Below are 27,815 nucleotides of genomic sequence, written 5' to 3'. Positions count from 1 at the left end.
TCCTGCATGCAGCCCATACCCTCACTCCTTGACCCCAGGACTCCAGTGTAACAGGTTCATTTTGTGTTTAGCTTATTAGAGTGTGGATCTCTTGATTCTATTGCCATTGCCTTTGGCTTGGGTATTTAGTTCTGACTATTTTTTTTTCCACACAATGCTCCTGAAACTGCTTGGCCCCTGGGTTCCAACCACTTTTTTTTTTCTTTTCTCAATTTGTAGGAAAATATGAGGCAGAACAAAATGGTTCAAGTTCTAAGGTTCTATAAAAAAAAAAAGGGTGGAAGCCCCTATCTAGAATATAAATAAAATTTTAAAAAAAGAAGAAAAAAGGGGAGGGGAAGGTATGTGGGTTTTTGTTTTTGTTTTTGTTTTTTATTTTGTTTTGCTTAGGCACAGCAGATGTTGAGGAAATTAGAAAGAAATTCCAACAGCATAAACAGTGGTCAGCAACCTTTTTTTCTTTTTTTTTTTTTTTGTTTGTTTGTTTTTGGGCCACACCCGGCAGTGCTCAGGGGTTACTCCTGGCTATCTGCTCAGAAATAGCTCCTGGCAGTCACGGAGGACCATATGGGACACCGGGATTCGAACCAACCACCTTTGGTCCTGGATTGGCTGCTTGCAAGGCAAACGCCGCTGTGCTATCTCTCCGGGCCCAGCAACCTTTTTTTCTCAACTGAGTCAAATCTCGCCAAAACCACGATTGAAATTTATTTTGAGAGCCACACAGGGCGCACACTAACAGAGGCTAAGAGCAGAGTCCAACTCCTGGAACAGCCGCCCGGCACACAGAAGAGCCAAATTAAAAGTGTAAAGAGCCACATGTGGCTCGTGAGCCGCAGGTTGACGACCACTGGAAGAGATACAGGGTGTCTCCACCCATGAGGCATACTGTCAAAAGACCTACTACAAGCTCTAGGCATATTGATTGTCCAAACCCAAGATCTCTCTTTATGGTCCCAGGAGTTCTGTTCAATCTTCTGTAGTCAGAGATCTTGGTTTTTGCACATCTCTAGGATGAAGCCTAGGATAAAGTCTTTTTTTGTGGTCCTAGGAAAAGTTCTGCTTAATAGTGGTTGTTATAGTCAGTCTTCTGTAATTAGAGATGTTGGTTCTTGCACAGATCCACTTCTGATTTCATCTCATTGTTGGGTGATGATCAAGTTGTTGCCATGGTCTCATCATCAGAGTGTCTTATGAACCTACCCTGAAGCAGGTTGGTGCCAGAGTGGCATGGGACCTCCCCCAGGGGAGTTTGATTCCTGATGCTGGTGCCGTTAGCTGTGCCCATACCAATGTTGGGATCTGAAGTTTCGAGTTGGACTGTTGATGTCCAATCCACTGAGGCCTAAGTCAAGTCTCTATGACAAATGTGAAAGGCAACCCTGCACTATAAACTTTATGAGTGCCTATCCCTATGAGATAAGAACTTCTTTCTATATGTAAGATTTCCCCATTTTAGTGTGCCTATGCAACTCTGCACTTAGAAATCCCTCCTGGCAGGCATGGGGGACCATATGGGATGCTGGGATTCAAACCACTGTCAGTCCTGGGTCGGCCACTTGCAAGGCAAACGTCCTACCGATATGCTGTCTCTCCGGCTCCTCTACAAGAATTTCTTACTAAGCAGATCCAAAACAGAAATGGGGGAAGCTACCTCTACATATGAAAACAAACACTAAAAATTTTAACTATTGGATCCAGAGTGGTGACACAGCGGTAGGGTGTTTGCCTTGCATGCGCTAACCTAGGACAAAACGGGGGTTTGATCCCCTGGCGTCCCATATGGTCCCCCTATCCAGGAGCGATTTCTGAGTGCATAGCCAAGAGTAACCCCTGAGTGTCATCGGGTGTGGCCCAAAAAACAAAAACAAAGGAAAAGAAGTATAACTATTAAAAATGTGTCTACAGAAACATACAAAAAGAAATATAGATATTCCCTTATAAAGTCTTTTGAGATAGTTGGGGGGGGGTAGACTTCAGAGCACAGTTTCATCCCCGCCTTGTGGTCTTGTGGAATGTGAGAAGTTGGTAATCAGGTAGTGTCCTCAAACTGAGTGTTTGTTGGGAGCTGAAACCTGTAGCAAGAAACAGTTTACAGTGGTGAGAGGTGGGAGAAAAATGACTATATTAGAATGAGTCTTCAGAAGAGATGTCAATAGTTTTTTTCTGGGACAAGACATAGCAGGCTTGGAGGGAGTCTTTTCACTTTGGGAGTGGGCTGGCAGTTTGCTGGGTTAGGGGGAAGGGTTTTGGTTCCTGAGGAGTTAAGAACTGAGGGTGAAGAGGGTTAAATAGGGAGAGATAGAGGATCGGGGTTGAGGGGGTATGGGGATAGAAGATTTGTAAGGTGGTAGATGAGGGTGAGGGAGGAGGGATATTATATAATAGGAACTGCATACAATATAGGCAGAGATTATGTACAATATAGATTAGATGAGCATAGAGGAATCCACATGTACACATACGCACACGCACACACACACAGAAATGGAGATCTATTCATAGGTTACAGTTGAAGGGCTGATTGTAATGGAATGATTCAGAGCAATGAAAGAAAATGAGGGCAGCATGTAGGAGGAGGGAGAAGTTTTTCACTATCTAGGCAGTTCACTGATGGGAATAAACTTTGCTAGATTAAAATCTTTCTGGGCTAGATTGTGCGTGGAACATTCTTAGAAAAATTATAATTTTCATGTCTAGGGTACTAAACAGTATAATAGTGAGCTTCTTAAGAGGAGTCTACCCAATGACATATCATTTACCATGTCTCAAATATCCAGATCCCTTTCCTGAAAGCAAACTGACAATGTGGACATTGTGATCTAATAATAAACTATTAAACTATTTTAAAACATAGTCAATGATTGGGACCTTTGCCGATTTTAGTGGTCTCTGTGGACATAAGCATACTCTTGATAGTAGGCATAATTAAATGGAAGATGGATAAGTTGGAGTATTTTATCGAGGCATTACCATATTGAGTACTGTATTTGGAGTCTGACACAATAAAACTAAAATGCAAAACTCAGGCAATCAGCCTATATCTTTGAGAATCCCTGTTGACAAGAAAAGAATTAAAGCGTTTTATAGGCATAATAAAATTAAGACATTGAAACATTCTAATAGTGATCTCTGTAGTGTGAGTCCTTGGCTTTCGAAAGCATACTGCACCTGTTTATGTGGATAAAAATATTAGAACATTAATATAGGTCTCTATGATGAGCAGTTATTAACAAATTTTAACTATATCTCATGGTTATTTTATTTAAAAAATCTTGTTTTTGGGGGTGGGGAAAATCTTGTTTCAGTCATCTTGTTTCATATTACTAAAAAGTCATATTTATTGGGGATGGAGCAATAATACAGGTGATAGGGTATTTGCCTTGAACACTGCTGACCCAGGTATCTCATATGGTACATAAGGCTTCCAGGAGTGATTTCTGAATGCAGAGCCAGGAATAACCCCTGATCATTTTTGGGTATGCCCAGTCAAAATAAATCACCTTTATTTTATTGTTCTTTTTTTTTTAGGTGTGGGGAATGTTGGGCAACACTTAGGGATCACTCCTGCCTATTCTATGCAATACTGATCAGCCGTGAGCAAGGCAAACAGTTCAGTTTTCATAATTCTGTCTCCCACTCACATGAATAAAATCTTAATAAATAAAATTAAATGTCTCATAACTTTTTGTAAAGTGTAAAAAGATTGTGTCTCAATACCATAAAATTTAACACTACTGGGACTCCTGGAGGTGCCAGAAATCAAGGTTGGGTGGGTATGGAGGGTCAACTGCTTCCAAGGTAAGCATCTTAACTGCTTTACTATTTTTCCAGGCCAGTTTCTAGCATTTGTTACACATATGGATAGTAGATGTGCTGTGTTGCCTTTCAACAACTGTCATTCATGATATACAGCTTCCCAAATTCTTTGCTTAGTTGGTTTGGGGGCTACCTCCAGTTGTTGGTCAGGGAGAGCTTAGTGGGAGGTTTTGGGTTTGGTTTTTTTTTCATCTGGGATCAAATGGTACAAGGTCCACTGCATTCAAGGTAAGTGCCTTATCCCTAATACTATCTCATCCTTCCTTCCCATTTCAGTGATTTCTGTCACCCATGCCTTTTGACTGGGAATAATTTAATGAGAGATCTTGTTAAAATGTAGACTACAAGGCTTCTATTTATATAGGTCCTGACTGTTGAAAACATGAATTTTACAAAACACAATTTCCTAAATTTAGAAAAACAAGGACACTATTCATATATATAATGTATATAATATATCAAAATATATAATAATAAAATATAATCATAATATATAAAACAAAAATATAATAATGTAAATATATAATATTATCAATATATTAATATAATATAATTTTTTGTTTTTTTATTTATAATATCTTTATTTAAGCATCTTGATTACAAATATGATTGTGATTAGGTTTCAGTCATGTAAAGAACACCCCCTTTCACCAGTGCAACATTTCCACCACCAATGTCCCAAATCTCCCTCCATCCCACCCTACCCCCACCTGTACTTTAGACAGACTTTCCAGTTCCCTCATTCATTCACATGGTTATGGTAGTTCTCAGTGTAGTTATTTCTATAACTGCACTCACCACTCTTTGTGGTGAGCTTCATTAAGTGAGCTGGCAGTTCCAGCCCTCCTCTCATTGTCTCAGGATTGTTGCAAAAATGACTTTTAATATATCATTCTTTTATTTAAGCACTATAGTTACAAAATTGTTCAAAATTGTTTCAGTCCTAAAATGTACACCACCCCTTCACCTGTGCACATTTCTTGCCACCAATGTCCCAAGTTTCCCTCCCACCCTCCCTTGCCTGCCTTTTGGCAGGCATTTTGCCTCTCTCTTTGTCTCTCTCCCATTTTCATTACTTCGTTTTCCTAACAGCTGTGTAGTATTTCATTGTATAGATATACCAGTTTCTTTAGCCACTCATCTGTTCTCTGGCATCTGGGTTATTTCCAGATTTTGGCTATTGTAAATAGTGCTACTATGAACATAGGAGTGCAGAGGGCATTATTCTATTGTGATTTTGTGGTCCCAGAGTATATCCCTAGGAGTAGTATTGCTGGAACATATAGCTCAATTTCTGTTTGTTTGTTTGTTTGCTTGTTTGTTTTGAGGAAAATCTATATGGTAAGGATTCTAGTCTTAAACCTAGCATATGCAGATGAGACACTCACGTGCACTCACATTAGCATGCAGATATGTACGTGAGTGTGCTCAGTAGTCTGTGCTTGTATTCTCCCAGGCTTCCCCCATGCCTAGGTGACTCCGTTGGAAAAAAACCTCTCAAGACCAATTCTGTTCGAATGCATGTTAAAAAGCCCCTTATCTAGATATCTCGGATCATTTAGGAATATTGCTGGGGAATGGGTGCAGCCACAAGCAGTCGTGCTTATTTCTGGTTCTGTGCTCAGAAAACTATAGGCTATTACAGAATCATGTAATGTGTAGGACACATGCAAGATAAGGGCCTGAATCTCTGCTCTACGTTCCCTTGTAATCCCTGCGCTTTTAGATGTATCATTTCTAGACTTTAATGTCTTCTCAAACGATAACCATTACAAAAACTATTCTCGAGACTATTCATCTTTTCAATATTTAACATCTTATTGGCACATCATAGAAGGGTTCAATTTTTGGATTAGTAAACTTGTCTTAGGTCAGTTACCAGGCAAAACTAAAATCCAAAGGCCTTCAATTCCAAATTCTATGTTTTTTCCAGGTGTTTACTATGCTTTCTGATGGTATAAATGAATATACTATCAGTTGGATAGCTTTATACAGTGCTTCTACACTGAGCATTTTATTTCATGTTTTAAAGTCCTTTGGAAAGAGTTTTTAACTTCCCAGGCAAAAGGTCAATATAACTCAGCCTATATTTTCACATCTAGCTGTCTGGTACTTAGGAGAATCAAAACAGACACATATTTCAATATGTGTGTGCAATATGTGAGTTGAGCTTGTGGTTCATTGATAGAGCATACATAATACGAACACATTTGGTACCAATAGTTTGCTGAGACAGGACAAGGTACAAATTCGCTACAAATAGCTTTCAACAGACAGGACAAGGTCTGGAAGCCCTCCAGGAAAAGAAGCAATTCTGTACAACCCTATTTTTGAGGGGTTTCCCAGCTAGAACATAGGCCCCGCCGAACAATCCGCTCCCGCGCCTGACGTCACAATCCGCAGGCCGCCGAACTACCAATCCCAGGATGCTGTGCGAGGGGCGGGCGCTTTTTTATGGTCGGAAGCGTCCGGGACGCGGTGGACTTGGAGCAGCTTTTCTACAGTGTCACGGGGCTGGGCGGGTTTTCCGGGGAGGGCTTGGGAGTGGGGTCTGGGCCCCGCGCCTGCGAGTACATGGATGAGGACGGGCTTCCGCTCATGGGATCAGGCATAGACCTGACCAAGGTTTGTAAAAGAAGGAGTTGCACTTCCGGAGACCCGGGAGGAGGATGGGGAAGGGACGCCCGACCCCAGGGAAAAGCCCCTCTCCCCGCCCCCATCTCACCGCCTGGGCCCTGGCAGGGCGAGTGCCACCATTTCCCCCACAGTTGTCTCCCAGGCTTCCCTTCCAGTGCCACGAGACTATAGAAAGGGTACGGACCTCCTGGCGACGAGGGCTAGGTGCAACTCTGAACCGCCTCCTTGGCTTGTCCCCAAGTTTTTCGTGTGCTCCCCCTCCCCCTGCGCATTGCTTGCTCAACCAGAAGTTCATCCCGGGAACCTGAAGCCCAGTTCTCCAACTCTGTGCTCCCCCAGTGCTTGGGCCACCCCCACTGCTTAGGAAAACGTGTTAAATGACATTTCTAGGTGCAGCCAGCAACATTACCCCGTGCTCATAGTATTTAAGCTAGATTTTCCCCCCAGATACCTGCATTCCAGTCCTGGATGAACCGTGGTTTGTTTTGTTTTGTTTTTACCTGTCACAGGTGCCTGCTATTCAGCAGAAAAGAACGGTGGCGTTTCTAAACCAATTTGTGGTGCACACTGTACAGTTCCTCAACCGCTTTTCGACAGTTTGTGAGGAGGTAGGTTTCGTGGTACTGGTGGCAGGTGGCGAATCAAGGATAGTCTTGACTCTCCAGGTGTCAAGAAGGTCACCGCAGAGCCCAGTCCTCTATGATGCTGTTTGTCCACCATCCTGCTCCCCGCCTCTACTCTATTGAGTTTTTCCAGTTAAGCCCTTTGTGATGACTGAGAATAGAAGTTGAAACATTTTCTTTAGTTGGTGATAAATATCTTACACCTCTGAAGGTTTAGTCTTTATGTGTTTTTTTTTTCTATTGAAATAATTTTTCCTTGAGGCAGGAGCTAGTAGGGCACTTGCTTTGCACGTGAACTACCTGGTTCAATTCTAACTCCAGGTGGTTCCCTGAGCACTGCCAGGATTTATCCTGAACACTTCTTGGTGTGACTAAGAAAACCCCAAAAAAGTAAATAGATGAATTTATATGCCTTAATCTAAAATATGTTTGATGAGGTAATTTAGTAACAACTGGCATCATATGATTTCTGGAAATTACTCGTGAAGATTATGCACCCAATTGTGAATTAAATACCAGATTTAAGGATCTTGGGGGGGGGTGGGGAGAGAGAAGGAGGAAGGGAGAAAGGTGAGAGAAAAGAGTTTAAACTGACTTTAAAAAGGAGGAAGGTTAGGGGAGAGAGAGAGAGAGAGAGAGGGGGAGGGAGGGAGGGAGGGAGGGAGGAGAGAGAGAGAAGGAGAGAGAGAGGAGAGAGAGAAAGAGAGAGATATTAGTTTAAACTGACTAAAAAGGAGAAAGTACTAAAGTACTAAAAAGGGATCGTTAGAGAGAATAAAGTACTTCCTTAGTATATGTCTGAGATTCAATTCCTGGCACCCCATGATCATCAAGTACAGAACTAGGAATAAATTCTGAATACCATGTATATAGCTCAAGGGAAAAAATAAAATGAGAGAATTCTTGGGAAACTTGTGTTCACTTTATCTTGCCTTGTATATAGTCTTGTCTTCCTTAGCAAGTAATTTTTGCTAGATGTGTTACTGTTAAAAACTACATGAAGTGGGGGCCAGAGTGGTAACATTTACCTTGCATGAGGCCAACCCGGGTTCAATCCCCAGCATCCCAGATGGTCCTCCAAGTTTGCTAGGAGTAATTTCAGAGTGCAGAGTACTGGGAGTGCTGGGAGTACCCCTGAGTGCTGTAGCATGTGCCCCCCTCAATTATATAAAGGGGCCTCAGGACCAGATTTATATCCTATACATGATTCTTCAATCGGGTATAATTATGGAGGTTAGCAGGCTGATGAAATGACATGAGTGGGGGGTGTGGTTCCTACAGCACCCCATAAACATCTTAGACCTGCACCTCTATGCAGGTCTGAAAATCACTAAGAGAGACCCCTATATCTCCCCATCTAAAAACCATTACATAAGAGACCGGAAAAGTTATTTTTCTCATATAAGATTCTAGCCATTGTATTTGTCTATTCCTTCTGTTCTGCTTTTACACTCAGAAAAAAAGGAAACTTTACATGTGTAGGCCTAACACTGCATATTTTTAAGATATATATTATTCTTTATCTCAGATGAGGCTTCCATCTATTTCATCTTATATGGCTATCATTATAAATGGGCTATAGATGGTACTACATAAAAGATTAGTCTTGGGCCCGGGAAATTGCTCGAGGTCTAGAACTGACCCTCTGGCAATGCCTCCCCTTTGAAAAGATTTAATCCTTTGCTTTTCTTTTTCATATTTCTATGGAGTTTGGTGATATGGATGCCAGCAATATACAGCCTGACATGGGTCCACATGGGTTAATCAGTTATAACCAGGGTCATTCTTGGAAATACTTGGAGGACTATGGAGCAACAGGGATTGAACGTGAGTTCTCCAGTATGATGTATGGCATACACTGAAGTTCTTTACTTTACCATTAGGATAAAATGGAGAAATAGACAGATTATTCCAGAATTCTTAGCATAGGACAGTATATACCCCCTTCTCATCTTGTCACCAGGGTGAAAAATCAAACTGGCAACAAACAATAATTAGAAAGCAGCTTGAAGGGCTGTCTTGAGGCAAGGAGAACACCTGACTCTTAAGTATCTGACCCTTTTCTCTTAGGAGTGAGTGCTAGTTACTTGGTGGTACCTAGCTCATCCGACACAATACTCGCCTCTCATTTGTTGCTTGTGAATGACTGAAGCCTCCTGAGACACTTGAACTGTTTGACCGCATCACTAGCTCCAATTACTCTTTGCATTCTAGAGCCCAGCTTCTTAAACTGGGGACTTGTAACCCTATATGGGTCACCTACTGGATTATGGGAGTTGCAGAGTGTTGGCACCAGAAAAGGTTTTGAATGCACAAAGACTAAAAACAAATTCAGAATTAGGTGCTTAGTGAATCTGGGGTGTCTCTGGGAGCATTCAGCTGTGTTGTACTTTCAAGGCAAGGGGCCATGAGCAGAAAACATTTACAAAGACCTAGAGAAAGTTGACCAAAAACTCAGAATGTTTTGATTGTTTATTCCCACATTTGTTGTTGTTGTTTTGTTTTCTGGACCACATCAGTGGCATTCGGGGATTATTCCTGAATCTGAGCTCAAGAAATACTCCAGGTGGGCTTGGGACCATATAGGATGCCAGGAATCCAACCCATATTCCTTCTTTGGTTTGGGGACCATATCCAGCAGAGTTCCTGGATCTGTACATAGTGGTCATCATGATCACTCCTGGTAGTACTTGGAAACCAAATGTGTTACTGAGATTAAAGCCAGAGTCAATCACTTATATAACAAATTCCTTAACACTTGTATTTTCTCTCCATTTCTTGGGGGTGGGCAGGAGTCAGGGATGGGCAAGTTCTATTTTAATGCTTAGGATGTTAATATGTATAAATGATGCTAATGAAATCTGATCCCAAGATGTAGAAGTCACTGGTGAGGTTGGATCCTGGTCATGTAGAGTACTCACAAAGAAACGTCCATAGCCACTTAGAGTATTTCAGTTTATTGTAGTGGGAAATCGATGTGTGTGTGTGTGTGTGTGTGTGTGTGTATTATAATGTATTAATATATATTAAGTATATATATATATATTAGGGGACTAGGGGAGAGTAGGGTGTGGACTCTGTTAGAATGTGAAAGGGAATTCAAACAGGTGTATGCTTCTGTGTTTAGGAAAGACAAGGTTAGGGGACGAGAGAAAGCATGGTGTGTGCTCTGGGTGTTATCTTTGCTAACTCAAGTCACTTGATATATAAAAAGAGTTTTATATGAGTTTAAGTGATAGAATGTATGCATTCTAACATAAAGTACTATTTTCTCACCAGTTAATATCAATGTAGCTTTTTGAAATGGGTAGTTAGTTTGTTAATACTACCTATATATAGTATATAGTATAGTACTACCTTAGTTAAAGCTTTAAACAAAAACAAAAACTTTTTTACCTCAACAAAAAATGAACCTAAATGTTATATGGTTTTGGGTTTTGACCTAAAAATGAACTGGGTAAAAAGGAAAGTCTGTGTGTGTGTGTTGTATTGCTTTTTCGTTGATCACATAATGTGTGTGTTGTATTTCTTTTTTGTTTGCCACATAATCTGGCTTGAAATTATAGCTAAACTCAAACCAGTGACAAATTGTTAAGACTTTTTTCATACTAAAATCAGAATAAATTTAGAGGTGATGTGGGGGGAGCAGAAAGTCATGGAGGAAGGAGGAGTAGTATGCAACAGAAGTTCTATGGATATTTCAAATAAAATTGACCAGAAATTTGACCCTCCAGGAAAATTTAAAGCCAAAATTATTCTTAACTTTACAAGGAGCTCAGTATATTATTTGACTATTTACCAAGGATACTGGTTTTTTTTTGTTTTTGTTTTGTTTTGTTTGATTTTTGGTCACACCCGGCAGTGCTCAGGGGTTACTCCTGGCTCTATGCTCAGAAATCACTCTTGGCAGGCTCGGGGGACTATATGGGATGCCGGGGTTCGAACCACCGTCCTTCTGCATGCAAGGCAAACACCTTACCTCCACGCTATCTCTCCGGACCCGGATACTGGGGTTTTAATCTTTTTAATTAAAACAAATGAATAGGGAGCAAAGTGATAATACAGTAGATAGGGTATCTGCCTTACATGTAGGCATCAGTCCCCAGCATTCCATGTGGTTCCCTGAGTATAAAAACATTTGTGGCCCAAACACCCCCAAAAACCAAAAACAAAAAAGCTTAAACCTTTTCTCCTGAAATTTAAGTATAGGGTCAAGTATTTGAGGAAGGGGCAGCTCCCATTATACTACTGACTCTGTCCAGAATTTACCCCTGGTAGTGCCCAGGGGACTCTTTATGCTGCCCAGGATCAAATTGGGTTTAGCAGTGAACAAGACAAGCATTTTGTCTTCAACCCTGAATTATCTCTTTTCATTTGGAGGGATGAGGGGTGAGGATTTGAGGTCAAGATATCAAAAGTTTTGAATTTTCATATATCCTAAATTTGTTTGAAGGCCATACCCATTGATAATCAGGGAGCCATATATAACTCCAGATATTTAATCTGGGGTCAGCCATGTACCAAACAAACATCTTTTCCCTATATTACCTCTTCAATTCAAATTTGACTTTTTTTTTTCATTTGTTTTTTTGTTTTGGAGCCACATCCAGTAGTGCTCAGAGGTTACTCCCAGCTCTGAGCTCAGAAATTATTCGTGACAGGCTCGGGGGCCATATGAGATGTGGGAATCAAACCCAGATTTGATGCAAGGCTAATGTCCTACCTACTGTGCTATCACTCTGGTCCCAAATCTCACTTGTTTTAATTCTAAATTTAGTCAACAGTAACCTCAGTAACTGGGGATGTGGTTCAATATACTTTGCATGTGCAAGGACCTGTATTCAGTCCTCTGTATACAAATCACATGTCTCCTTTTTAAAGTATTTTACATTCTTTATTTAAAGACAATTCATTACATAGTTGACATAGTTGATTTAACACATTTGTTTCCAACTGAGTGGGAGAGAAATTATGAACAAAAAAGAAAAGAAAGCAATAAAAAGGGGGGGTACAGCAATAAGAAATTGTGTAAAAATTACATTTAAGGTCATTAAGTCATTGTCAGTCATTTAGTAAGCTTTTATTTTTAGTTGATCAATTATTCTGTTACTCTTTGAACATTAGGTGGTTTCAGATACACATTGGCATCTAAATTGGTGTGTTCTTACAAGTATGCAGTATTTTAAAAAATTGGAGCTATTGTGTAGTTGTAATGTGACTTTGCATTCCAGGAATTCCAAACACTGTAGCTGATACTGTGACTTTTGTGGGATGTGTTTTTGCCTGCCAGGGCTTCTGGAAGTATGAGAAAGCAAGAAAAGGGTGCCTGCACTCACTCCAAAAAAGTCCTGGTGATATCAGCCCAAATACTGGCATACCTGGAGTTTTGGTCAGATTGGTATCTTTGCAGAGAACCGTAGAGAAGAGCTGAGGCTGGGCTATTGTTGAAGCAGCAGTTGTGGGTGGTGGATGCAGCTGATGTGCTTTTGGAAGGGTGGGACATGGCCTACTCTCTTCTCCCAAGATTGCCATTTTTAGCTGTGCAAACAGTGTACCCATGTTTTTTTTCCACAGGTTGGTATGCATCTCTTTTAAGAATAGAGTGAGTCTGTTGGGCTGGCCTAATATAGACATGGCAACTGCATTTGTGACAGATCTTGTTTTATTCAAGTAATTATTTCAGGTTTTCTTATTTGTAATTATTACTTGGTTAGCTATGAAAGATATTATTAGTTCATTATAAAATATATTAATGTAAATGAGTTTCTTATATAGCCAAGTCATATGTGTAATCTTTCTTTATAAGTAACTTCATTTGGGTGGGGCTTTCATATTCATTTTTTGGAGAAGGCCACACCCAGTGGAGCTCAGGGGTTACTCCTGGCTCTGCTCTCCTAAATTCCTCCTGACAGGCTCTGGGGGACCATATGTGATAGCAGGGAATGAACCTGGGTCCATCCCAGGTTGGCAATGTGCAAGGCAAATGCTCTACTGTTGTTCTATCACTCCAACCCCAAGGGGCTTTGGTATTTAAAGTAGTTAAAATGAGTGTCAAGGCAAGATTGACATATCAGATTAATCTACATACAGAAAAAGAGAAAAATAAATAGAATTACTATGCTAGAAAAAACAATCATTTTTTCTCCACACCTGTAATTTTTCTAATCAATAAGGAGTTTTCTAAATAAATATTTTCATTCTTTTAATCCCTTACTGACTTAAGATTTATATTTCAATATTTAACTTATCCTGTATGATTAATTGAATACCTATTTAAAGGCAACTGAGTTTTTTTATTTAGCCTCCCCTTTCCTGCCCACCCCCACACTTTAATGTTTTAATGATTGCATTTAAATAGTGTTTTAGTAAGTTTGATCAGAATATTTTGATTGGTGTGCTGGGCACAGTAATTATTTGGAGGAAAAACAGATTAATCATTTATTAACTTTGTATAATAGTTCTTTCTGTGTAATACTTTTTTCTTTAATAAACTGGGGGCTGGGTCGGAAAAGAAAAACTAATAAACTGGATTAGCAAGATAGTATAGTGAGTAAGGCATTTGAACTGCATACAGCTGACCCAGGTTATATTCTAGCACCCCATATGGTTTTCCAATTATCACTAGAAGTGATCCTTGAGTGCAGAACATGAAGTAAATGTTGAACTTCTACATATGTGGTCCAGCCTGCCTTCCAAATTAGAAAACTTTTTTTGGGGTGTGTGGAGGTACATATGTAGAAGTGCTCAGAGCTTACTTCTGACCCTGTTATCAGATCATGTCTAGTAGAGTTTGGGGCATATGGTATTCGAGGAAATGAACTCTAGTCAACATCATGCAAAGCAAGTGCCCTACCTGTTGTAATTTTACTCTAGCCCCAAATAAAGTATTTTTTATACTTTTTATAGAAAAAAAAGTATTTTTTATACTTTTTATAGAAAAAAAAGTACTTTTTATAGAGCAGCGTTAGTTTGATAGCAAAAAGATGGGCAGAAAACCTACAGTTTCCATATGCTCCCTGCCCTCCCCCTTATGCTTTTATTACTGTGTCTAGTGTTTATACATCTTAACTGCATCACTAGCTGGAGCTTCAGGCTTCATATTTTAATGAAGGTAAAATTCTTTAAAATAGTATTAAATTCTCACCAAGATAGTCTCTGGAGTTGAGTGTTTTGAGTTCAGATTATTTTCCATGTATAAAGATTTCCATTTTCTCAGCTTTAAAAGTGCTGTGATAATAATCCCTGCTATACAGATTTGGTGTGAGATTTCAAATTATATGGTTCATGTAGAGTGTAGCAGGTAAGGTTAATGTTCAGGTGTTTACAACAGTGATTATTGTTTAAGAGTACATACTTAATGATGTATTTAAAATGTTTATTTTTTCTGCATTCACTTTAATCACTTTAATCAAAACAATGTATGCATTTGCAAATTAGTTAGAAATGATCATTTCTTGTACAAATTTAATTTTCTTAGTAATTCTGCAATTACCAAGCTTCTGTAGTGAATTAAAAGGTTGATTAAATTTGCCAAAATTTAATTATCATGATTTTCAGGAAAATCACCTAACATTTGAGAGGAATTCATCCATACGATGTTTTAACAAAACTGTATTTATTTATTTATTTATTTATTTATTTATTTATTTTGGTTTTTGGGCCACACCCGGCGGTGCTCAGGGGTTACTCCTGGCTGTCTGCTCAGAAATAGCTCCTGGCAGGCACGGGGGACCATATGGGACACCGGGATTCGAACCAACCACCTTTGGTCCAGGATTGGCTGTTTGCAAGCCGCTGTGCTATCTCTCCGGGCCCAACAAAACTGTATTTATCATTACTTCAGAGTCTATGTGAACAAATCTTTAAAGTCAGAGTTAAACTTAGCTTTGAACGCTAATGAAACAAGATTAGAACTTTAATTTCTAAAATATCTTTGTACTAATAACCTTATCATCTTAAAAATAAGAGTCTTGGGCCTGAAGTGATAGTACGATGGGCAGGTCATTTGCTTTGCACATGGCTGACCAAGGTTCAATCCCCAGCATCCCATATGGTCTCCTAAGCCTCATCAGTAAGAATCCCTAAGAGTAGAACCTGGAGTAAGCCATGAGCACTGCTAAGTATAGCCAAAATAAACAAAAAATTATCTTGTTAAGGCTCAGTAATATTACAGCATTTGCATTCAGTTTGTTCCCTGAATTTGGTCAAAATAACCATTCTTGGAGTATTAAAATTTTGTTTATCTATTAGCTAGAATTCTAATAATATCCCAGAAAGCAGTGAGACAGCTACAGTTCTGATAACTAGTTAACTTGTCAGCTATTTTTGGGCTATGTAACTGAGTAAAAGAATGTTTAGAACTAGAGAGTTTTAAATAAATGTTCTTATAAATAATATTTATGATTTTTATGTGCATATCTATAAACAGAAAGATAAATTGATTCTCTAGAATAATTTGAGCCTGGAAAGCTCTTAGTTCTGGTTTATCTTGGATTTTGATGGTAAGTTGATGCCTTTTGCCTTTTTTACTACTCTAATTATTTTTTTATTTTAATACATTCCTACTTGAACTGTTCACCTTCCAATTTCAAACCCTTTTACTTCTCAGTTTTAATTTGAGAATGATTGTATGTACTATGTGTTGAAGTAATTTATAAATCAGTTTCTGTCTCAGTTATTTTGGACTAATATTTTTTTTCTTGTTTGCTTATGAGAAATTTTTGTAGTTCTCACCGGCTAGCAATTAATATTCCTGCTAAGTTTCAAGTACTGTTCTGAGGACTGGTGTACAAGCATGAAAAAAAAATCTCCTCTCTTGGAAGGAGTTTCTGTTCTACTCCCATTGATTATGGCTCTGGTGATGAGTTTGCTAATTTAGAAATTGAAACTTATTTTTATCTAAGAATACAATTTAAATAGCCATGAAACATGCTAATTAATACTTAAGTTCTTTTTTTTTTCTTTTTTTGTTTTGTTTTGTTTTGTTTTTGTTTTTGGGCCACACCCGGTGACGCTCAGGGGTTACTCCTGGCTATGCGCTCAGAAGTCGCTCCTGGCGTGGGGGACCATATGGGATGCCGGGGGATCGAACCGCGGTCCTTCCAAGGCGAGCGCAGGTAAGGCAGGCACCTTACCTCCAGCGCCACCGCCCGGCCCCAATACTTAAGTTCTTAAGAATGCTTAAGAATACTTAAGTTCCTTATTTCTTCTCTATAAATAGAGTAATACATTAGAAAAGTGACATACACTTATATAGGAGTTTTGATCATTTTCTAATTTGTTATCCTTGTTAATAGTATATCTGAATCAGACTTTTTTTTAATCTTTCTTTTCTAGAAACTGGCAGATCTTTCTCTTCGAATCCAACAAATAGAAACAACCCTGAATATTTTAGATGCAAAGGTTTGTATTTTTGAAAAAAGAATTACATTATGATCTTTGTTCTATATATGCCCCCTCTCTCAGTTATATTTGAGTTTTTATTTTGCTTGTTTTGTTTTTGGGCCACACCCAGCTGTGCTCAGGAGTTACTTCTGGCTCTGTGCTCAGAAATCACTTCTGAGGGGCCAGAGAGATAGCACTGCGGTAGGGCTTTTGCCTTGCATGTGGCTCACCTGGGAGGGACCTGGTTCGATTCCCAGCATCCCATATGGTCCCCCAGCCTACCAGGGGCAATTTCTGAGTACAGAGCCAGGAGTAACCCCTGAGCACTGCTGGGTGTGGCCCCAAAACCAATCAATCAATTAATAAAGTAAAAAAAAGAATTGTTCTTCACATGCTCAAGGGGCCATTTGGGATGCCGGGGATTGAACCTGGGTCATGTCGGGTCGGCCATGTACAAGGCAAACAAACACCCTACCGCTGTGATATCAGTCCAGCCCCTATATTTAAGTTTAAATGCATTATGGAATGAATTTTCTTTAGTTCCCTATGTAGCAGGAAGCAAACATATTTTCAATTAATCACAATAGCATGGAAAATGATAATCATCAGGAGCTATTAACTGAGTCCATTTAAATATATAAATGAATTAAAATCTCATTCCTTATACTACTCAAAGACATAATCTGTGTATATTGTTAGTAAATAGAAGCTGTTATATGGCTTTCTGATGGAATATTTATAATATCTTAATCATTTGATAACAGTAAAGATTATATAAAGCTGTACTGTTTGGAGAAAATATTTACTGCTTTTCATTATGCTAATGAAATACCAATTTTGATATCAGAAATTACAAGAAATAACTAGAAACATAGATGTTTTGGATTTTAAATTTACACATTTATGTTCTTGTTCATAAGAACTTTACTATATTTTTGTAACTGTCCTCTTAGCTAAAACATTGGTATGGGAAAAGAAATGTATTCTCTTCCCATGAGGAAGTAAAATGATATTAAGATCTTTAGAATATCTATTTTATACTTTCTACTTTTCCTTAGGAACTTGATATAGCTACCTTTTTTCTCTCAGTATGTCTTTAGATTGGAAAATTTAGGGTACTTGAACTTCAATATCTTTCAGACAATCTCCATGAACACTTTAAACTATTTGTGCCAAGGCCACTGTGCTAAGTACTGTCTTCAGTCAACAGTTCTCAATGAATATTGCTACCTTAGATCTTATTACCATTTCTTTTCCCTCCAATTATTCTTTATTATGACTACGTGTCTTATTTTAATGCTTGGGAAATTTCCAGTGCATTAGAACCCAAGGTCATAATTTTAGTCACCACATAAACACATTAACTTAAATTAATTTTCTGCCCATACAATTAATCCTCAAAGTTAATCAAACATCTGGCAAGTGCCTATCATTGATCTAAATTAAGTTAGAAAAGTGAGTTTTTAGGGTTGGGATATAGCTGAATAGTAGAGCCATTGACTTATATGTCTGAATCCATGTGTTCAATTTCTGGTATTGTTGGTGGTTGAGAATTAAAAATAAATGAGAAGAAAATAGAATTTTATGGTTTTTAAAATCCAGCATGATATGCTTTGTCATTAATAGTACCTAAACTTTGGTATAAGAAAATATTTTTATTTTAGTAACATTTAGTGCTTAATTTTAAAGGTAAATAGAGAATGATCTGTTGTATCAGACATTAAAATATGAAGACAGTAGTTTTTCATTTTCTAAGTAATTCAAATGTAAAATGCACATTTTTTAAAAATAAAAACATTTGGGGCCAGAGTGGTGGCGCAAGTGGTAAGGCATCTGTCTTGACCGCCCTAGCCTAGGACAGACTGTGGTTCGATCCCCCCACATGCTCATGAGTAACCCCTGAGCATCACTGGGTGTCCTCCAAAAACCAAAAAAATAAAATAAAAATAAAAACATTTTATTCAGAGATACAGAGGAAGGAGAGGAGAGAATAAGAAAGAATAATGTGTTCAAGGGAAAATGTGGCTTCTTCATAGATGCAGATAGTCCAGTACATGTTAAAGTAGCAAAGTTCACATGTTAGTAGGGGTCATGCAGGCAACATGTGCTCCCAAAAATACCATGTGTGTGGGCTGTTAACACACATTTGTGCAGACTTACCCAAAGGCAGAGAGAGCCCCAGTGCACATCTCAGGGGATGCAGGCAGCATGTGCTTAGACATCATGTGCCCAGGCAACACATATGGACACAGGGAGCACATGTGCCACAAAGCACATCTTTAACAAAGAAATGTTTGGTTTTGTTTGGGTCTGGATGTGGCTGTTTTTAGACCCTACTTCTGGCTCATTTGCTTTGGAATCATTCCTGCTGGAGCTGAGGAATCATGTTTAGTGCCTGAACTCTATCTTTCAATTTGGGGATGGGAACGGGGGCACAGACTCAAACACTCCTGGCTATGCCTTGGGATTTTTCCTGGCTCTGTGTTTAGGGCCAGAATCAAATCCAATCAGTTGTGTGCAAGGCAAAGTGCCTTATCAGCTGTACTATATTTCTGACCCCTATTTTGTGATTTTATTTTCCCCCTTTTCTATTTTTTTTAATTCTTTAATATTTTTTATTTAAACATCTTGGTTACAAACATGATTGTGGTTGGGTTTCAGTCATATCAGATGACAGCCCCCCCATCACCAGTGCAACATTCCCATCACCAATGACCCAAATATCCCTCCTCCCCCTCCCGCCCTTACCTGTACTCTAGACAGGCTTTCCACTTCCCTCATATATTCTCATTGTTAGGACAGTTCGCAATGTGGTTATTTCTAAACTCATCACTCTTTGTGGTGAGATTCATGAGGTCGGCTGTAACATCTAGCCCTCCTCTCTTTTGTCTCTGAAAATTGTTGAGAAATGTCTTTTATTTTTCTTAAAACCCATAGATAAGTGAAACCATTCTCCGTCTTTCTCTTCCTGACTTATTTCACTCAGCATAATAGATTCCATGTACATCCATGTATAGGAAAATTTCATGACTTCATCTCTCCTGATGGCTGCATAATATTCCATTGTGTATATATACCACAGTTTCTTTAGCCATTCATTTGTTGAAGGGCATCTTGATTGTTTCCAGAGTCTTGCTATGGTAAATAGTGCTGTAATAAATATACACTGCTGGTGGGAATGCCGACTAGTTCAACCTTTCTGAAGAGAGATATGGAGATTCCTCCAAAAACTGGAAATTGAGCTCCCATATGATCCAGCTATACCACTCCTAGGAATATACCCTAGGAACACAAAAATACAATATTTTGTGATTTTAAACTGCAAAGCTCACATGCTATCATTATTAACACTAGATTTTCTTATTTTTTTTATAGGGCCCACTCCCAGTTGTGTTGGGGGGGGTGGAGATCATCGATGAAGCCCCCTTCTTCAGTGCTTGGAACCAAAGTCACATACCAGGCTCTCATCCACTCAAGATATCTCCCCAGCCCTATATGAGGATTTCTTCTATTTTTAAAATAACTCTCAGAAAAAAGGATACTTAAATTAGATGTGTGAGAAATTATTTTTAATTTTTTGTCTTTAAATATTTTTTACTTTTAAAGAGTTCATGGCCTGGATGGAGCTTTTTGACAGATGAGATTTTGTAAATCTTTTTCTATAGACAAAAATGTAAATAGCTGTTTTAAAATTCGCACCTAAGGCTACCCTGATTTGATACCTGGAATCATCACCAGGAAGTACCTTTTGGTACAGAGCTAGGAGTAAGCCCTTAGCACACCTGGTGTGGCCCTAAATACCAAACCTCAGACCCCTCCACACACTCACCTACAAATCTACTTAAGATCCTAATAGTACCCTTACTGATGACATTAATTTTCTTTTCTCAGTTGGCATCTATTCCTGGCCTTGAACTAGTTGTTACTGGGAATGACACAAGTGGTACAAAAGTTGCACAGTTTGAAGCCACTTCAGAGGAGTCACAGGTAAGTATTTAAAACCCTTCCTCCTCCCCCATGAGTAGATCTTCTTGATAAAACCAAGTAGACCTAAGCAGCAGGCTTGAAGGAAGAAGTTCATTGGAAATGTAGAATTTGGAAGAGGTAGGGTTAAAACCTTACATAGAAAAGTGACTTCAAAAAAAAAAAAGACTAATTGTTTAATCCTATTACTTTTTTCTAACTTCTTATAGGAAATATACTTTCCTTATGTTTTATTATTAGAAAATTTAAACATTCGGGGCTGAAGTGGTGGCATTAGAGGTAAGGCGTCTGCCTTGCAAGTGCTAGCCTAGGATGGACCCCTGTTCGATCCCCCAGTGTCCCATATGATCCCCTCAAGCCAGGAGTGATTTCTGATTGCATAGCCAGGAGTAACCCCTGAGCATCACCGGGTGTGGGCACCCCCCCCAAAAAAAAGAAAACTCAAACATTCATTAAAATAGAACTGTTACTTGTATACTTGTATTACTTGTACAGTATATACTCATTACTTGGATTTGCTGGTTTAAGGTTTTGCTGCAGTTACGTTTTTTAAAAGATATATTTTTATTTAAGCACCATGATTACAAACATGTTTGTAGCTGGGTTTCAGTTATAAAAATGAAAACCTCATCACCAGTGCAACCTTCCCGCCACCAATGTCCCTCATCTCTCTCCTCCTCCACCCCACCTGTCTTCAAGACAGGCATTCTATTTCTGTCACTTACAATCATTGTCATGATTGTTGTCAGTGTACTTATTTCTCTAACTAAATTCACCACTCTTTGTGGTAAGCTTTATATTGTGGGCCAGTCCTTCTAGCCCTCATTCTCTATTGTCTCTGTTGACATATACAATAGTGTCTTTTATTTTTCTTAAATCCCATAGATGAGAAATTATTCTCTCTCCCTCTGACTTATTTCACTCAGCATAAGAGTTTCCATGTCCAGTTACTTTCAAAGATCTTTTATTCCCTAATGAAGTGAATACCAGTCTTCATTATTGCTCCTCTGCCTCGTCTCTTAAGTATGAAAAGTTCACACAGTGGTCCTATTTAACCATAATGCCTTCCTCACACAATATATAGCTAACAGTAGTCAGTCCCCTGTAGTGATTCTGTGTGACCCTAAGTAGGCCCCATAGCCATTAGGCTGAGTGTCACTTAGGGACTTGTTAGAATGATGAGTACCAGGTCTGCTCTAGACCTATTGAATCAGAGTGTGCAATTTAACATGATCACAGGTGACTTCACTTTTTAGATTCTTTGAATTTGAGAGGTATATTCATCTAAAAAACACTGTATGAAAGTGTGGTTGTGGACATGGTTTCTCAGTAGCCTCATAGAACTACATTTTACATTTGGTTCTTATGTATTAATGTTTATTTATGCTCTGTAAATTTAAATTTTTACTGTGTACTTTAAAATAATAAAAGGTCCACTATTGTTTGAAAACAGCCTCTAATGTAATTCAGTGAAATATTAAAATTTAAGATAAAACTGAGTAAGTAGATTTTCGATACCCATGGAATTCTGCATTTGCATAGGTTTTTTCTCTTCTGGCTAGAGGGACTGCAGTGCTACTGATGATAATGACTAATATGTAAAGGGTGACTGTAGAAGTATGCTGTGCCACACAGCATATATATATATATATATATATGTGTGTGTGTGTGTGCTTTATATAAACTAATTTAGTGACCAGAGCCATAGTACAGTGGCTAGGATGTTTGCCTTGCACACAGCTGATCCTGGCCATCCTATATAGTGCCCTAGCACTGCCAGGTGTAATTCCTGAATACAGAATCAGGAGTAACCTGTGAGTGTCACTGGATATGGCCCAAGAACAACAAAAACAAAAACAAACAAAAAAAAAAAACAAAAAAGAAGAAAAAAATAAAAGTAAACTAATTTAATTTTCACCACAACCCTATGAATTACTACTTTATTATCAGTTCTGCTTTACAGATCTATGGAATAAAGTATACAGTGGCTTAATAACTTACTGAGAAGCAAGAATGTTAGCCCAGGGCCAGACTGAAGTGCTTGTCCTGCACATAGCTAATGCAGGTTCAATCCTCATCACCACATTTGGTTCCCTCCTACCCCCAGGAGTTATTCCTGAGTATGTAGCTGAGAGTAAGCCCTGTAAACCATCAGGTGTTGCCCCCAAACAAAACAAAAATGAGTTTAACCCAAGCAATCTAGGTGCCCAAAGCTCCCTCAACTACTGTACTCCATTGCCCCCAGTTCCTGCCTTGAATTTATTAAACATACCGACAGAATTTAATAATGCCTGTGGTGCAAGGTCCCTGGGAAGACCAATCTGTTTAGACTGTATATTTTTGAGGAAGGAAGCAAAGAACCATTAAAAATTAGCTGGTCAGAGTTTTAATTATTATAGCAATTTTCATTAATTTAAAATAACGAATCACATTATGATTATTGCTGGACTATATGTGGTATATAGAGAAAATCCAGAAAAATCTTCACATGCTTTTTGGTTAAATATGAAGCACCCTTTCCCTAAGATGAAGCTTGTGTAAAGAATATTACATTTATTTTCTCCCTAGTAGTTATTCTTTGGTTTATATTAACTTAACATGTTTTTATGATTTTTTAAATGATGTCTTTCACATCTAACACTTGCTTTTCCGGGTTTTATTATAATTGTTCTCTTTAATGTACATTTTAAAGTGTACACAATTGTGTTATTTTGGTCATTTTGAGGTCTCAAAAACTAATTATGAGTAAATCAGATTAAGTTTCTAAAATTCAGAATGACCTAATCTGTCTCTGGCAGTCTTATTTAAAAATTTTATATTGATTCTGAAGTGATAGCACAGTGGATAGGACATTTGCCTTACATGCTGGTTCTATCCTGATATCTCATATGGTCGGTCCCCCAGTACTGCCAGGAATAACCCCTGAGTGTAGAGCCAGGAGTAACCCCTGAGCATTGCCGGGCAGGGCTGAAAAAAATTATATTCATTTTGAAGGACTTAAAAAGTTATTGCATTTCTTTTTGTTTGTTTGTTTGTTTTATCGGGCCACACCCATTTGATGCTCAGGGGTTACTCCTGGCTAAGCGCTCAGAAATCGCCCCTGGCTTGGGGGGACCATATGGGACGCTGGGGGATGGAACCGCGGTCCTTCCTTTGCTAGCGCTTGCAAGGCAGGCACCTTACCTCTAGCACCACCTCGCTGGCCCCAAGTTATTGCATATCTGATTTCAAAAATTTATGGGACAATGAATTGATTAGCGTGATAAAATAGCTTTTTAAAATGTTCTTAATATTTAAATTGCCTTATCCTCCATTGTTATTAAGTGCTGTGCTTTGTTTTAAACAGTTTGAAATGGACTTTATTGTTTATCAGTGTCCATTGACATTAAAATCAATTTTTTTATCAAATGAAGTGTGGTAGCACAGTGGTAGGGCACTTGCCTTGCACATGGCTAACCCAGGACAAACGATCGTTCGATCCTGGTCATCCCATATGGTCCCTTGAGCCTTCCAGGAACGATTTCTGAGTGCAGAGCCAGGAGTAACCCCTGAGCACTACCAGATGTGGCCCAAAACCACAGGGGAAAAAAATACACTATTTGTTTTATTCCTTAATTTATATGTGAGCCTAAACCCCAAGGTTTGCTCAATGACTTTCCTACAGCTTTCATTTTGTGGTTCAGATCTTATTACTTTCAATAAAACATCCAATTGTGCTGATTGAGATAATTGGAGAGTAAATTAGTTTGAGAGTAAAAATATGAGGGACAGTTGAGAGATATGACAGGATTTATTGGGTCATTCGACTTACAAAAGTATAAGACCTAACATTATTAAACCTTGTTGAGGTCTTGATTATAGACAAAGTTAATGAATGAGTTTTGAAATCTTTTGGACATATAGGTAATTATTATTTATTCTGTTTTGGTGTTGTATAAGTCTATTGTTCATAATTTTTTAAAAATCATATGACCTCTTTGATATTTTTGTGTAATTTAATGTTTTAGACTTTTATATTTTACAGAAATATTTATGTACTCACTTTGTACACATAGCAACGTTTATAAAACATAAACCTAAAGGATTTTGGGTGTTTGATTTACTTTTTTGACAGGTTTTATTTATAGTTGAGTTATTTGGGGGAAATTTCAGTTATCTTAACACATAATTCACATCCAGATTCTAAAAACTGAATATTTAAAATGTTCTTTGGTTTTCTACTTTCCACTTTAGCTTTGTATACATAACATTGATTTCATTTTGTTAAAAGAAATTCTTCTTAATGTTACTAGATAATGAAAATTCACAAAAACAAACTTTACTCTAAATGGTGAGATTGCTAGGCCTAGAACCTAATGAGCTTTCCCTATGGACAAGTTTCTGGTTATATGGTACCATGCAAAGTAAGCTCTTAGCTGTATGTTCAAAGCTTTTTTTATCTAGAAAGACTGTTCCCCATATTCCTCATTCTAAGTAAATATTTTGATTTAATCCTAACCACTTTGTTGGGAATGTTACCATTTTAATAGTTCCATCCTAGCTGAAATATAGAAAATTAGATAATTTGATCTAATAAGTGGGCTTTTCCCCAAAAAATCTCAGGCATAACTTTCTAAGATGTTTGGGTAGCCATATCTAAATAATTGAATAGCCTGTAGTCCAAATAATTAGACAAGTTATTTAATAAATGAGGAATTTAATTATGTAGATGGTAAATAAGAAATCAATTCACTGTGCATTAAATTTGTTTAATCTATAAATTATCTAATTTTATTAATCAGGCTAAAAATTTATTAAAATTATACCCACCAATAATTCAATTTATCTTAGTACTCTAGGACAATAAAGTAGAATTCTAATATTTTCAATATCATAAATATATATCTATACATTTTTAAGGAACATGATGCTATTAAGCTTAGCTTCTTAACCATTATTAAGTATTTTTCAAATATTAAGAAATATATGTCCCATAATTAAATTATTGGTCTTAAAATTTATAAATATGATTATTGTCCTGATATTTATTGCTTTATAATTATAAAAGAAGCATCCCTTTTAAGTAAAATTAATGGAACCTTTTGTGAATTGTCTAAAGTTTTACACGCAATACTCTCTACAGCAGAACAGTTTACAAGACTCTGGACCACAGGAAAGTGAAGTAACAACAGAAAATATCCTAACTGTAGCCAAGGATCCAAGATACGCCAGATATCTCAAAATGGTTCAAGTGGTAAGCTGATTTGGTCTGTCTTCTCTGTCTACCAGCCTCATTTAAAACCCTTAACCCTGGAGGTTTCAATGTTAATTTCCAATAAGAGAAAACTGCTAACTCAAGCAACCAAATGTACTGTCTCTTACTTTTTTACTAGTCAAATTTTCTAACAAAATTGATCTCACTCTTTAAACACATCTTAATGCGATTTGATTTTTTGCTTTACATAAAGTTCTTATTGCAAATCTTGAGTGGATCAGGTAGAGAAATAAAAGTGTACTCTATTTGATAAATTATCATGGTTTAATTCCTTTTTGTGAGTATAAATAATATTTGTGTGTATTTTTAATCTGTCAGTGGTCAGGCTTATAGAAAGATCTTTTGAGGCACCAAGGTAATACTTTTAATACTACTATATGACTTTAGAAGTAATACATTTTATAAAAAGAAAAACATTATACACAGTGCTTCTAAAAATATTTGAAGTTAGCAATATTAACAGAAGTTAATCTTAGTAAAGGGGTTAGTAGTTTTTCTGTTAATTAAAAAAATTAGTGTATATGGGGCCGGAGCGACAGCACAGCGGTAGGGTGTTTGCCTTGCATGCAACCAATCCAGGACTGATTTTGGTTTGATCCCCAGCGTCCCATATGATCCCCCGAGCCAGGAGCAATTTCTGAGCATATAGCCAGGAGTAACCCCTGAGAGTGTCACCGGGTGTGGCCCAAAAAAAGAAAAAATAATAATGTTTATAGACAATTCTTTTATCAGGCAAAGGAAGTACTAATACTAAGCAAGAGTTTTGTTTTCTATGTCATTCTTTCTAAGCCATATTTACAAATAACTCTCAGATAATCAGAAAGAGTAGATTAATTCATTTATAATCTACACTGATAATCATGGGGAGAAAGAAGTACACTTTTCCTAGCTGTTAAAGGAACTTTCAGAGTTAAAACCCTAAGGCATGATATTATAGAAAAAGAATAAACCAAGCTTTGAAAATGAAAACTATAAGGTCATTAATAAGAATAAGGTGAGGTTAGATTGATTATGAATTCTAAATTGTTAAAGTTAGAATCTAGGTGGAAAATGTGAGATAAGATTAATATGGATCGTTGAAATGTGTTGAACTTTCAAACAAAAGAGAAAAAGTTTCAGTGATGAGAGACTTTTTATATGAGTCATTTCTAAGAGATCTAAAACAGAAAATGAGAGGGAAAATTTACTAGACATTTTTAAGAATAATCTGGGATCTTTGATAAAGGGCAGTATTTTAGGAGATCCTCTTGGTGCATTGCCTCTTAGTTTATAAGAACTTCAAAAACATTTTTCTTTCCACGATAAATGTATATTGACCATTTATTCCACCAGTATTTATTGAACACTTGCATCATGAGAATGCTGGCTCTGTAATTTGTGTTCTTTAAATCACTTTTGAATGTGATGGCATGCTGGCATCTACATGTTTGGGCACTGTATTGTATATTTTCTGTGTTTATTTAGAAGTTGAAGCTCTCGTGTACCACTTGATATTATTTTTACTAATCATTTATTTCATTGCTTTTCAGTATTATATCACCTGTGTGAATTCTCTGTATTATACATATGAGGGGTGTGTGTGTATATATTATATGTTCCAGTATTCGCTTTAGTCATGTAGCTTAGGGCCCGGAGAGGTAGCACAGCGGCGTTTGCCTTGCAAGCAGCCAATCCAGGACCAAAGGTGGTTGGTTCTAATCCCGGTGTCCCATATGGTCCCCCATGTCTGCCAGGAGCTATTTCTGAGCAGACAGCCAGGAGTAACCCCTGAGCAACGCTGGGTGTGGCCCAAAAACCAAAAAAATAAAAAAAAATAAAAAATAAATAAAAATTAAAAATAAAAATAAAGTCATGTAGCTTAACCATTTCTCTGGAAGTTAACCATTTCACTGTATATGATTATATATCACATATATGATATATATGATAAACATGTGTTTATGATTTTATATATATTTACATATATCTTCTCTTACTCTGCTTAACTCTACTGGTTTTCAGAATGTTTCTTAATTATATTTTGGGGGCCAAGGAGAAGTGATGAATTACATGACAAGCATATTCATGGCCCTGAGTTTGATTTCCATATCACATGGCCTTTGAGCATTTGCCAG

The 27,815-nt window shown here is 37.7% G+C and overlaps 1 protein-coding gene across 2 annotated transcripts in view; it reads left to right on the top strand.

Annotated features, from left to right (window-relative positions):
- Nucleotides 1–6,289: 6,289 nt before the first annotated feature.
- Nucleotides 6,290–27,815, top strand: part of WASHC3 (WASH complex subunit 3) — a 66,070-nt gene continuing 44,544 nt past the window's right edge. Inside the window, exons 1-5 of one of the 2 annotated variants that reach the window (XM_049783176.1) lie at nucleotides 6,290–6,444; nucleotides 6,966–7,064; nucleotides 16,416–16,481; nucleotides 20,355–20,450; nucleotides 25,570–25,680. In XM_049783176.1, the coding sequence (XP_049639133.1) occupies nucleotides 6,394–6,444; nucleotides 6,966–7,064; nucleotides 16,416–16,481; nucleotides 20,355–20,450; nucleotides 25,570–25,680 (423 nt within the window). In that variant the 5' untranslated portion in view covers nucleotides 6,290–6,393. Of the gene's footprint in view, nucleotides 6,445–6,965; nucleotides 7,065–16,415; nucleotides 16,482–20,354; nucleotides 20,451–25,545; nucleotides 25,681–27,815 lie in introns of both variants that reach the window. The other variant, XM_049783175.1, reaches the window with a different exon arrangement.

This window comes from Suncus etruscus, chromosome 11, assembly GCF_024139225.1.
Source record: "Suncus etruscus isolate mSunEtr1 chromosome 11, mSunEtr1.pri.cur, whole genome shotgun sequence".
In the NCBI taxonomy this organism is placed as follows: domain Eukaryota; kingdom Metazoa; phylum Chordata; class Mammalia; order Eulipotyphla; family Soricidae; genus Suncus; species Suncus etruscus.
The sequence above is the reverse complement of the archived record's forward strand: the minus strand, read 5'-3'. Positions and strand labels throughout refer to the sequence as shown.